The sequence below is a fragment of the Ziziphus jujuba genome, chromosome 2 (genome assembly GCF_031755915.1).
Source record: "Ziziphus jujuba cultivar Dongzao chromosome 2, ASM3175591v1".
Classification (NCBI taxonomy): Eukaryota; Viridiplantae; Streptophyta; class Magnoliopsida; order Rosales; family Rhamnaceae; genus Ziziphus; species Ziziphus jujuba.
In genome coordinates this window covers 26,623,204-26,636,679 of record NC_083380.1, presented here as the reverse complement: position 1 = coordinate 26,636,679, position 13,476 = coordinate 26,623,204, and the positions used below count along the sequence as shown (strand labels likewise).

Below are 13,476 nucleotides of genomic sequence, written 5' to 3'. Positions count from 1 at the left end.
TCGCTTAGGATTCAGAGAGCCGTGAAGTTTGAGATCTATTATATGGTCTACACGTGTCTCGCACTGGACACGTGTCGGTCAACTGTGAGGATGATGTTGAAAACTTTTGGGATTGCTTTTCAACTTTTTTTTTCTTGGCTTTTGGATGTGGGACCCAATTGAGAAAATTGCGAGGCTGATGTGGCGAGAAACACGTTAATCAAATCAAGTATACAAAATATTATATATATATATACATAATATTTAAAAATATATATATTAAAAAAAAAAAAAAAAAAAAATCGTCCCTTGTGAAAGAAACAAAATTCTTAGCTAGATCACCAATAACCTAATGACACGTCAATACCTTTATAATATCTCTAGGATTTTTTTTTTTTTTTTTTGGGGGTAATGTCTCAAGGAAAAGAGATTTTTTTTTTTTTGGTGGCAATGATGTCTCAAGGAAAGGGCACTGCCGGCTTTTTACAATTTTGCATAGATATTGAATTTATTGTTTTTTTTTTTTCAGGGTAAGAAATTGGTTTAAATTTTACAATCTTGATTCATTAATTTTTTTTTTTTTTACAATATTCAACAAAATACTCATCTTAGTTTTCCTCAAAAGTAAGATTTTTTTTTTTCACCAAAAAAAGTAAGATGTTTTTTTTCTTCCTCTCAGTCCCACGTACGTAATTTTTGATATATATACATATATATATTTATATAAATAAACAAAATATCTAAATCAATCTATAGTAAAATATATAGTTATATTATACAAATTTGTTGATGTGCCATCTGGCGTTATAACAATGCCATATCAGGAAACATATTAATAATCTTCACAGTTTTTTTTTTTTAATTTTTTTTTCAAGAGTGGAAAAATACAGTTAGATGTCATGTTTCTACCCAATTATTTTTCAATATAAAGAATATTTTTCTACTCTAATCAAAATTTAATTTGAGGCTGAAATTTGAGTCAATTTGCCAACTAATCGTCAAGTTGTCATATATCTATATATAAAACATTTCTACAAAATAGTCCCTCAGTATGTAAATCTCATCAAAATTAATATTTTTTTGTTTAAAACACATAAAAAATAATTTTTTTAATTTTAAAATATCAACTTTAATATAAATTCGTATGCAGATAGACTATACCATAATATATGTATATGATATTTTTAAAAATAAAACTTTATTAGTTTACATACTCTAACCCACCTCATTTTTATCACTGTATATATATATATATATATATGTGATCATAGTTTGCGCTCACATATATATAAAAGATAAATATTAACAAATCAATTCATATCATTTTTTATTTCTTTTCACGAATTGGTTGTGGCGAGTTGGGATGGCAAGTTGTTTGGAAAATATCAATTTTGTAAAATCTTATTCAAGAGACAAGCTTTAAATTTTGATGTTCACTTCGAAGAAGACATCAAAGTGTAACCATTAATTATAAATAGTAAGTGTATAGAGAAAATATCCATATTCCGACACCAAATACAAAAGACCAAAAATAAAAAGTAAATAAATCATTCTGTTTGGTTGTCTTTAAAGATTAAAGAGCGGTATTTTAAATTGTAACACCACAAAATATTTCATTTAAGTTTAGATTTTTATTTATTTTTTTTATTTTTTTTGGGAGATATGAATATTCGAAATTGGGGTTGCTGTTTTAGTAAAAGTCATTAGATTGTTCCCAGGGAACTCATTTAAGTTTTATTAAGTAAATATTCTTTTATGTGTGAAATTATCAAATAATTGTGAAAATGATTTTAAAATTTATAGGATTAATGAATTTTTTTTATGTTTTTGAGTGGAATTATGCGTTTTAGATATTTCAGTATTTTTCTAATTAAGAAATTAAATTTGAGAAATAAGTTCGTCTGTATAAATGGTTTTCTCAAAAGTTTTCTTTTTATTATTGTTGATATGGTTCAAGGAATATTAGAATTTATTTGAGAAATGCATTGATGAATTATAAGAGAAAAATATGGTTGAATATAACTATCAAATCTTTTGGTAGTGGAAATACATGATGATAAAACGATAAGCACTTCTAATTTTTAAGAGTGTTGAGGGGCCACTTGATAGATAGTATGTTTTTACGTATTATGTTTTAAAAAATTAAAATTTTTTGCAAAAATTTTGTTGAAATTTTTATATTTTTAAACAGTGGATAAGAAATTTTAGTCTCAAATAGAAATAAATAAAATTTTCAAAATTTTCATTGAAATTTTTGTTTGGAATTCACATCAATTCTTTCATAATTTTTATAAAAATTTCTGAAATTTCTATGAAAACATCTGTTAAATTTTAAATTTTTATCAAAAAATTAATAAACATTATTAATGCTTAACTGACTATCTCTCCATTATTTTTTTGCCATAATAAATTTAATATTTCTATACATATTATTAAGTAAATATAAATTATAATATTAACAAAAATACAAATATACATGTATAAAAAATAATAAATATTATATTATAAATAAATTTTATAAATATATACAAGGAATATATTTTTTTGCAAATATATCTAAATGAATTTACAAAAATGTAGTCAAGTAGTAATTTATAAATACCATTTCAAATTGAACTATGAAATGATAATAATTTTACTTATAGTTAATCAATATTTAATATATAATAATTATCAACAAGGATAATTATATTTAATACAAGATCTATATAGATATATTAATGATTACATATAAAATTATCAAGTAAATATAATTTTTAGTAATTATTATTATATTTTTCATTTTAAAATGAGGATTAGAAAGAGACCAATAATTTTTAGCCATCTAAGAATTTTATATGATACACATATGACAATTTATAATATATAATATTATAATAATCGTTTCATATATCGTAACTAATAAATATTTTTATCAAATGTGTATTTTTTTTTTGTATTTGTTTCATTAATAATAATATATTTATGATCATTAACATTTACTATATATTATTAACTAAGAGAAATACAAAATTCATTCAATTCTTTTGCAATTTTAGTCAATTTAATTCTAAAGTTTTAATAAATAATTATATTTTTTTCATAAATTTTTATAAATATTTGATAATTTTTTTATATTTCTATGGATATGTGTAAACAATTGAGAGTACAATTTGTGTTTTAGTGTGTTATTATGGAGACCATTAGTTAATCATTATAACACTTGCTACATAAACCTATTTCTTTTATTTTTGCAACGCTTGTTAGAGTTCTCATTTTAACATTTGCTATATAAAATTATTTTTGTTTTGTTGGATTGATTGAAACATGAGCACCAACAAACAAGCATTTGGGAGTGATTTTTAGAGCTCTAAAAGCGCTGTAAAAAGGATAAAAATACTTTTTATAATGTTTGATAATATTATATATATATATATATATGTATATATATATTTTTATATGAAGCCCTTTAAATGATTTTATTTTCAGAAAATCACCTATTAGATGATTTTTTGAAAAAGTACCGATTATATATTTTTAGAAATAACTATTTAGAAAAGAAATGATTCCCAAGCTGACTCTAAATTTATGATTAAATTATAATTTATCTCTTTTCTTCTAAATTATGAGTAATAAGTTTTTACACAAAAATACATGAGGTTTATATGACTAATTTTATCAAAATGTGGTATTGAAATAAAATAGGAAGGAAACAATAGTTTAAGTAGTAATGTACGGGTAGGATAAAGAGTAAAATCCTTTTAGTAATTAAAGGGTACAAAGTGTTATTAATTTATCCATATCTCATTTGAAAAGAAGATGGGGATGCGGGTAAATTTTGAAATAAGAACATTCCCATTCTCTTTACTAATGTGCATAGGGGACTTTTTTAATTTCATAAAGAAAAAAACAAAGTATTTATAATTTACATAAAATTAAAGTTACTACTATATCTTTCACATTAAGAAAAAGGAAAATGTTTTATTCCCACACTCACTTTTAAGATATGATGTCCAATCCTAAGTACAGGATGTGACTAAGGTTGAAAGGATGTTATATATGATTAACTAATATCAATTTGTTTAAACAATAACATTAGCGTTACTGGAAATTACATACCAACTTTTGCATATCAATTAAAGTGGTATTATTTTACTAGCTTTATTTAACTATGAATTTTTGCTAAGGTTCAAAAAATTAATAATTGATGGAAATATATAAGTTTAAAATATGGAAATATTTAGTAAAATATTGAAAATTATTGAATATAGATAAACTAATAAAAAATTATGAAAATTTATTTTGAAAAGATGAAATTTTTTGTTGAATCTTTAGGATTAGCTTAATTAATCAATTAATTATCAAATTGGTTACAAAAATTGCAAAAATATAAAATGAATTTTATATTTCTCTTAGTCAATAATGCACAATAAGCAGCAATGATCAAAATATATTATTAAATAAAAATATATATTTGACATAAATATTTATTAATTAAGATATATAAAATAATTTTATCATAATATTTATATGTTATAAAATGTCATCTCAATACCACATAGAATTTTAGGTGTTTAAAAATTTTTTGTCTCTGTCTCATTTTTATTTTGAAATGTAAAATATGAGAAGTAATTATTACAAATTATATTTATTTGATAATTTTATGTATAATTGCTAATATGCTAAATATATAGATCTTGTATTAAATATGACTATTCTTATTGATAATCATTATATGATATTAATTGACTGTATGCAAAATTATATGGTTGAATTTGAGACTGTATTTACGAGTTATTACTTAATGACATTTCATGAATGTTTTATCCATTCATTTAGCTACATTTGAAAAGAATACATACATTTTTATGATATATATCTACTTTATAATATAATATTTATTACTTATTTAATATGTATTGTGTATTTTTGTCTGTATTATAATTTATATATACTTTATAATATTTATAAAAATATTAAATTTATTATGGTAAAAAAATGGATAGATGGTAGTTAAACATCAATATTATTTATTATTGATTTTTTTTTGACCAAATTGTAAAATAATTGATATAAAAATTTGATAGAAATTTCAATGAAAATTATGTGAAAGTATCATAAATTTCAATGGAAATTTTAAAAATCTTATCCGTTTTCATTTGGGATTAAGATTTTCTACATACCCTTTGAAAATATGAACATTTTGACAAAACTTTCACAAAAATTTCAATTTTTTAAACCTTGATTTTGGCTGGTTATAATGATTTATCAACCATTAAAGTACTTTTTATATTAGTTTGTATCCCTTTCAAAAAAAATTATTTATATTTAAAATTTGATAATTAAATTTGATGAGCATAGTAAAATTCATATAATCCAAAATAAGCTATAAAACTTTAACTTTTACTTTTACCAAAAATAAAAAATGAAAAACCTCAAAGCACGAATTTATATGATTATAACATCTAATATCTCCAAAATCATTATGTACAAATTATATGTAGAGTGAGTTCTTTATATAATTCCATGAGAAGATATTATATACAAAATTCTAAAAACGCAAAATTCATGTTTTTCTTATCGTGTCACAAAACAGTTTTTATAAAAAAAATATTTCACAAAAACAGGAAAATTACATATATATATATATATATATATATATATAAAATCGCGGAGTATTGGTCCCTTCTCCTTTCATGTTAGGGGAAAAAAAAAAACAGAATATCATCTAAACGAAGAAATAAAAATATATATGTACTTTTTTTCTTGAGGAAAAATATTTGTTTTAATTTATTTTCTGACCAAAATTATTATTTTATTTGATATAAGAAAAAGGAGATGCAAATATTCTAAAATAATCTCTGAACATACACTTTTTAGATTGACATTGTTCTAGGTTTTTTAACTAGATAGTTTGACATTAATAGTACACAAATAGGATATTTCTTAAAATAAAAGAAAACTATTAACTTTTTTCATTGAGGAAAAAGACATCGTTTTTCAAAGACAGGAAAAAAAAAAAAAATCAATGTTATAAAAATCTAAAAAAGCTGTGAGCCGGCCAATTTTTAAAAAATCAACAAAAGTTTTTTTATAAGACTCCAAAAGAAAAAAATAAAAAAAATAAAAAAATAAAAAATAAAAAACCACAAATAGTAAAACTTAAGATTGCAGTGGAGTCATTTTACAGAGAAAAAATTCAATTTTTTGTACTTTCCAAAAGGACAAGTTCAATCCTTCAGAAAAAGACCAAAGAATCTGTCCAATAACATCATGCCACGTCAGTGAAGCAGCCAATTCTCTCTGACTTGTAAGGTCTTACTAACACCAAAAAGGTTGCACCAAAATCTCTGTGAAACCCTTCAATTCCTCACCAAAATAAAAATTAAAACAAAAATAATAATAATAATAATATTTTTGTCAAACAAAAGAAAATCTAGAGGCCACAAGAACTTGTGGCTGAGAATCAAACCCAGTCGCTGACGTGGCATCCACCTCTTAGTTTAAACGGATCAAAAACGTAGACGACGTTAGACACCAACCCAAAGACAGACTACCAACGAATTTTCTTGCGCGTTTTTTTATTCTCTTCTCCTCTGTTTGGTTGCTGAGAAAAAAAAAAAAAAAATGCAGGAAACTAAGGACCCTGCTATTAGGCTGTTCGGAAGAAAAATACCTCTGCCGGCCGACGGTGATTCTGCTTTAGTCTTCGGCGGTGAAGACTGGGCCTTTAAGTCTTCGGAGAAAGAAATGGATGAAGAAGAATCAGAAGCAGAGAAGGTACAGTTTGGTTTTGCTGTGTGAGTGTTAGAGAGGATTATTTATTTATCTGTTTTGAAAATCTGAAGGTAACCCTTTTGCTAAAATGCTGAGGGATTTGGTTGGTTGGTTTTTGTTTTTGCTATTTTTTTTTTTCATTTTTCATGAACAGAGTATGCTTGTGACTGGTACTAGCTTTTTTTGTTTTTTTTCCTTTGATATCCTAAAATTTTGTGTATTCTGGAAATGTTTTTGGGTTAATTACATAAATGGGATTTTACTTTCTTAAACTCGTTTTGACTCTACAGATTAATTCTATTTTGTTCTATGAAATTCTGCTTTTGAAAATTCGAAATAGTGTTTTGGAAAAAAGAAACAAGATTATTACCCTCGATTTTCTAGATAGCCAAACTTCTCTCCTCAATTAAACTTGAGGAAAATTTTCAGTGTTGCAAAAATAGAAGAGTTCTAGCCTTTTTTTTTTTTTTTTTTTGGTTGTTTTTCCTGCAACCCAATTGGAACAGAGTTTTGAATTGTAAAATTATTTTTGTTGTATTTAGAAATTTTTTTGCATTTTCCCCATTGTTTCAATGAAATTAGTAATTCACCAATTAATTTCTAAAACATTTTTCATATAAAATATATCTTTTCCCCACCAATTAAATAATTTTTTTTCCTTCTGTTTCATTTAAGTGCAGTTATTTGTACTAGTAATTTTCTAGGTTGTGTGATCTATTTACTACTTCCAATACTTGCTTTCTGATCTACAAGCTAATTATGCTGGATTATAGTTTTTCCACAAAATAATTCCTTTTATATATTGATTTTTATTTTTGTTTTTATTGAATGCCTACTCGAAAAATGCTTCTCAATCTTGTTCTTCCTAGACAGTCAAACTCTTCCATTTCCTCAGTGCAAATTTTACTGGAAGAGAAAGTGTTTTCTTTTAATTTTCAAATTCTTTTGGTCATGGTGATCATAGCCTTTTGAACAATCTTTGAATTTTTAATTAATTCCAATAAACAGAGCAATACAATTTTACTACTTTTTAAGATTTTTCATTTGGGATTCACACATAGATATATTTCTTTTCACTTTTGCTTTGGTTTTGTCAATTTAACTAAACAAATAAAAAATTGAACAGAATTTTGATTAAACAAATAAAAGAAAATTCCTTTGGACCTCACAAAATTTATTGATACTTAGAATTTTTTTTTGTTTCTTTAAAATTCACAGGATTCAAAACCAGAAAATTCCTCTGAGAACACAGAAGAAGAAGATGATCCACCGCCTCCACCAAAAAAACCTGATGATGATTCAAGAAACCTGCGGGAAATAACATTATCAGAGTCTAATGTGAATCCAAAGACTCCCTCCATAAACGAAGAAACTGCGAAATCATCATCAAAAACCACCACCACCACCAACAACAACACTGAGAAAGAACAGAGCGATGGAACCAACAATTCAGAAGATCAGAAAAACACACTCAAGAAGCCTGATAAGATCCTTCCATGTCCTAGGTGTAGTAGTATGGATACCAAATTTTGCTACTACAACAACTACAACATCAACCAGCCTCGCCATTTTTGCAAAGCCTGTCAAAGATATTGGACGGCTGGGGGTACCATGAGGAATGTACCGGTTGGAGCTGGTCGCCGGAAGAACAAGAACTCTGCTACGCGCTACCGGCACATAACCATCTCCGAGGCTCTTCAAGCGGCTCGAATTGATGCACCGAATGGAACACACCATCCGGCTATCAAAACCAATGGTAGAGTCCTCAGCTTTGGATTGGATACACCAATTTGTGATTCTATGGCCTCTGTTTTAAACCTTGCAGATAGAAAGGTCCTGAATGGGACTCGAAAAAATGAAGTAGTTGTAGTAGGAGGAGGTGGAGGAGGAGGAGGGTTTGCTAATAAAGGGAGTGAAAACGGTGATGATTGTTCAAGTGCATCTTCTGTGACAGTTTCAATGGATGAAGTAGGCAGGAATTGCCATCAAGAACCACCACAACACTTGCAGCAGCCTAATATCAATGGTTTCTCATCTCAAATCCCGTGCCTACCCGGTGTTCCTTGGCCTTATCCATGGAACTCAGCGGTTCCTCCACCACCAGCTTTTTGCCCACCAGGATTTCCAATGTCTTTCTATCCAGCAGCAGCTTATTGGAATTGTCCTGTTCCAGGGACTTGGAATTTCCCTTGGTTTTCTTCTCCACAACCTTCATCTCCGAGCCAAAAGTCCCCGAGCTCTGGTTCGAATTCTCCAACATTGGGGAAGCATTCTAGAGATGGAGGAGATGCTGTGAAACCAGACAGCAATTTGGAGCAAGAAGAGCCACCGAAACAGAAGAATGGATCGTCAGTTTTGGTCCCGAAAACGTTGCGGATCGACGACCCGAGTGAAGCTGCTAAGAGCTCAATTTGGGCAACACTTGGTATTAAGAATGATTCTATTAGTGGTGGAGGATTGTTCAAGGCTTTCCAATCAAAGGGTGATGAGAAAAGCAATATTGCTGAAACCTCTTCAATTTTGCTAGCTAACCCTGCAGCCTTGTCTAGGTCTCTCAACTTCCATGAGAGTTCTTAAAATGGTGTCTCGGATTCAACTTCATTTGGGTTGACCGGTGAATTTGACCGGAAGAAAGGTCGAAAACTGAAGTATGATAAGTCTCTCTAGGTTCCTCAGAATGATGCGGGAACTAATCTTTAGCTAGGATAAAGCTTTAGTGAGAGCTAATTTTGTTTTTTTTTTTTCTTTTTTTGTAACAATATGCACAGGTGCGTTGAGATACAATTAGTTGAGTTTGTTTTCATGTAAATATCTTTTTAAATGTGAAATGCTGTGAGACTTTGAGAACCTTTAGGTGTAAAATAGAAGAAGAAGAAGCATGAGAAGAAGAAAAAATATGTCCTCCTTTATTAGGCTTAAACTTTCGTATACTGCAGATAGAAAGTGAACTTTTTCCCTCCCCTACTTTCACTTGGTTCTTTGGTCAAATATTAACCAACAAGAATTTCTGAGACCATTTATTGGCATTCTTACATACTCAATCTAAATTGAGTAGAGGAGTATCTTTTTTTTTCTTTTTTTTTTTAAAGAAAAGCAATAATTTCAGAAGATACCAGAATTGCGGTCCAAGAAACAAAATAAAAAATAGGAAAGAAAGAAGAAAGGATTGTAGACTTTTCTTTGTGGAAAAGCAAAATGAAGTTTTTGTATAGATGCCCGTATTTCAAGGTTATGTTTGAAATAATAAAGAAGGGGGTCCGAGTGGGGGCTAAGATGGACAAGCTATAAAATTGGAGTTCTTTTTGGTCCCTCCTTTTGTTTAGATAAACTTGAATATTTTCAGTAAAGGCCAAGTTACTTTCCTTTTCAAGCACAAAAGGATCCAAACAACTTGCATTAAAGTTATAAATTCACTCTCTGATATTTTTCTTTCTTCCTGTTCCTTATTTGTTCTTTTTTATGTACCTATTGTCTTCATCCCATAATATGTCTCATTAAGCCTCCTTGTATGCTAAGAATAATATATTTATGCTTTTTAATCCAGAAATGGGAATTCAAATTAAATTGAGGCAATTGTTTGATATAGGTTTTGCTTCTGTTTTGGCTTTTTTAGAAATGATTTTTGGGAAAGACACTCTTTATTAAATTGAGTTAAAAGCTTTTTTAAAGGTATGAAATATTGCTAGATAAATTATTTAGACATTTCAAAAATAGCTTTTGAATTTTAAAAATTACTTCTGATCTTTCGTAAGATGTACCAAACAAAACCTCCATATCATTGATTAAGAAAATTTTGATTTTGCCACCATTGGTCTGAAAGGAGCAAATGTATATTTTTGTTAAGCATGGAAATTTGAAATACTCATGACAAATAAATCATAACTAGATGAATGTTCCAATAGATTAAAATTGTATATAATCCAATCTGAGCCTATATTATCTAGATTCCATTGGATATATTAAAATTAATATTTTTATTATTTTTTATATGTGAGATCTAAGTTTTTATTTTTTCTTTTTTCTCTTTTTGTTAACAATAATTAATATTGCTTTTAAAAGAAAACATATAAGATAATTATTTCTTACCCACTTGATTGGCAGTGGAAAATAGTACAATTAATTGGATGTCAGAACTATAAATCAGCTTTAGAAATAGTGAGTCAGAGCCAAAAAACAAAAAAAAAAAAAAAAAAGCTCTATAAATAGTGAGAAAAATGCATAAAAGTACCTTTTATGTTTTTTTTTTTTTTTCTAATGCTAATCATGGATATTTGGATCAAAACCCTTTAGTGGATGTGTCAATACCGAAGTTATTTCACAGCTTGGACAAAACAACTACAATCAAAGTGAAACGTGTGTCCTTGACCAATCAAGAAATGAGAAACACATAGATATTTTTTTGGTTAGGAGCAAATATAGGCCACAATTTTTTTATGCATATGCTGAGTTGGTATGGGACCCAAACTGCTATATAATGCCATGCATACGTTTTGTTTTGGTTCGCTCCCTTGTTGTTTTGCTTTCTTTTTTGCTCTTTACTTTTTATAGGAAGGCAATTGCTCATGTCTTTTCATCCATATGCCTAATTTTCGTACTTTTTTGTTGGGAAAACTAACAGTTTTAATGACGCTTCAAGGGTATCACTTTTCTTTAAGGGAAAACTAGTGTTTTATGACACTTTTCTTATTGTTTAACGTGTTCAGTAATTTTTTTTTATGAATACAAATGCATGTTGCTCTCTGCTTCCTACTTGGCTTGTTTTAGTTTGTAATGAAGTTTTGAGGGAAATTGTTTTCCATAAATTATTTTTTAGGATATCATTTTTCTTTATAGTATTTGGTTAGCAATGAGAAAAGTCTTAAAAAAATGTAATTAAAAATGTTAAATAATTTTTCAAAAATTTGAGAATGACATCTGAAATTAGGAAACCATTATCCACCTACCCCCAAAAAAAAAGAGCCTTACACCTAAAAATTTCATTTTTTCATGGAATCTCAAAATCCCATTAAATATGACATGAATCAAGCCTTCGAGAGAAAATATATAATCTGTTAAATGATAATATACGAGAGTTATTCAATTTGACTATGAATTTCAATTTTCTATATAAAGAGAATAGTGTGAAAATGTTCAACTCAATTGTTAATTTCATGACAACCTATATATAATGAATAACAAAGTTGATTTGGAATATTTGGCTGCTTAATTTGTTGTGAAACCAAAGAAGGAAATGACATTTACAATTTTACGATGAAAGGAAGAAGGAAGTCATTTCATTTCAAACCACTATCCAAGCATGGAGTATTTGGAGTTGCACAGCATAGTGAGCACATTTCAGCGATGGAAGCATAAAGTATCACAAAGACTGAACTCATCTCACAAACCAACAAGCATTTTGCTACCATTTTCTGCATTTGCCTACTTTCGGTTACCACCAACCTCCTATAGGTAGCCTCTATAAACACATCTAGATATAATACAAATAACATATATATATATATATATAAACAATCATTCTCCTATTAAGATCATCTTTAAAAAAATCTTTGACTGTTAAATTGTTTGAAAGACTGAAATTTAAAAAAATGCTAGTGAATTAATTATAATAGTCTGCCAAATATTAAAAACTTAGAAAGACAAAGTGAATCCTATATAGATTCATATATCCTTCAAATACATATTTAAATTTCAAAGGCCGAGGAAAAAAGGATGATTTTGACTTGAAATTCTTATATTTACAACCATGTAATAGTGGCTGTCGTCCTTTACTACAAAGCGGCAAATTTAATTTGTTCATTCCACCTATATCCGTGTAATGTAAAAGTAGAATTTGACAGGACATAAATCTATGTGATGTGTATCATTTATAATATAATACTACTCGAAATATGAGACAAGCGAGAATGCATGCAAAACTAGAGAAAAGAGACGAAGAAACAACCAAAGATCAATGGTACCTTTAAGATAACGAAGTAATCTCTTAACGACACTTCATTGCATGTGAGTAGGAGAATGTATGAAGTGGGTGTGTTTGTTCATATAGAAAGTGGTTTCAAGTCGGGTCATATAAAAGTACTACAAACGTCGATCAATTTTTTGATATTTTGTTAAGTTGTCCAATTTTTTACCATTAAAAATCGAAAGAGGATTGGAGATGGATAGTGGAGTAGACATTTCCTTTGCCATTGCCATATTAGTTTTGTCAAAAAATAAAATCTACTTGAGAGGGCATGAATATACTTATGCAGAAGATTATTATTATTGCTTGTCAAAATAATGTCATCCATGTACAAAAAGACATAGAATATCACCATTGCACTTGTAGATAAATAGAGAATGATAATTTTTGAACCCAAGAAGTATCATAATGATAATTTTTGAACCCAAAATGAAGTAGAAAACCTTTAAAAGTATTATAACATGCCAGTGGGACTTGTTTTATGCCATAGATGGTTTCTTTACTCTACAAACAAAACAAGGCCATGTAGAATCAACAAAATCAGTAGGTTGATGCAGGGGGATTTCCTCCTCCAAATTGCCATTTTAAAAAGTGTTATTGACAACTAGTTGTTTCATATTCCAATCATTGGCTAGAATAAGAGCTAAAACAGTTCTAATAGTGCCTGGCTTAATTACTAGACTAAAAGTCTTGGAATAATCAAGGCTAGAGTGTTGGTTGAAGCCTTGGCATCCAAGTGAGCTTTTGATCTCTCAAGTGATCCATATGGGTTTTGTTTAATT

The 13,476-nt window shown here is 27.9% G+C and overlaps 1 protein-coding gene across 1 annotated transcript; it reads left to right on the top strand.

The window, feature by feature from the left end:
- The first annotated feature begins 6,488 nt into the window (after window positions 1–6,488).
- LOC125422407 (cyclic dof factor 3) lies at window positions 6,489–9,655 on the top strand. Its single transcript, XM_048473946.2, has 2 exons — window positions 6,489–6,738; window positions 7,954–9,655. Exons 1-2 carry the CDS (start codon window positions 6,586–6,588, stop codon window positions 9,310–9,312), a joined length of 1,512 nt encoding a protein of 503 aa, XP_048329903.2. The 5' UTR covers window positions 6,489–6,585; the 3' UTR covers window positions 9,313–9,655.
- Window positions 9,656–13,476: the final 3,821 nt, after the last annotated feature.

Coding starts and splice junctions, on each gene's coding strand:
- LOC125422407 (XM_048473946.2), top strand. CDS start 6,586: ATGCAGGAAACTAAGGACCCTGCTATTAGGCTGTTCGGAAGAAAAATA. Junction 6,739..7,953: donor AAGAATCAGAAGCAGAGAAG/GTACAGTTTGGT, acceptor TAAAATTCACAG/GATTCAAAACCAGAAAATTC.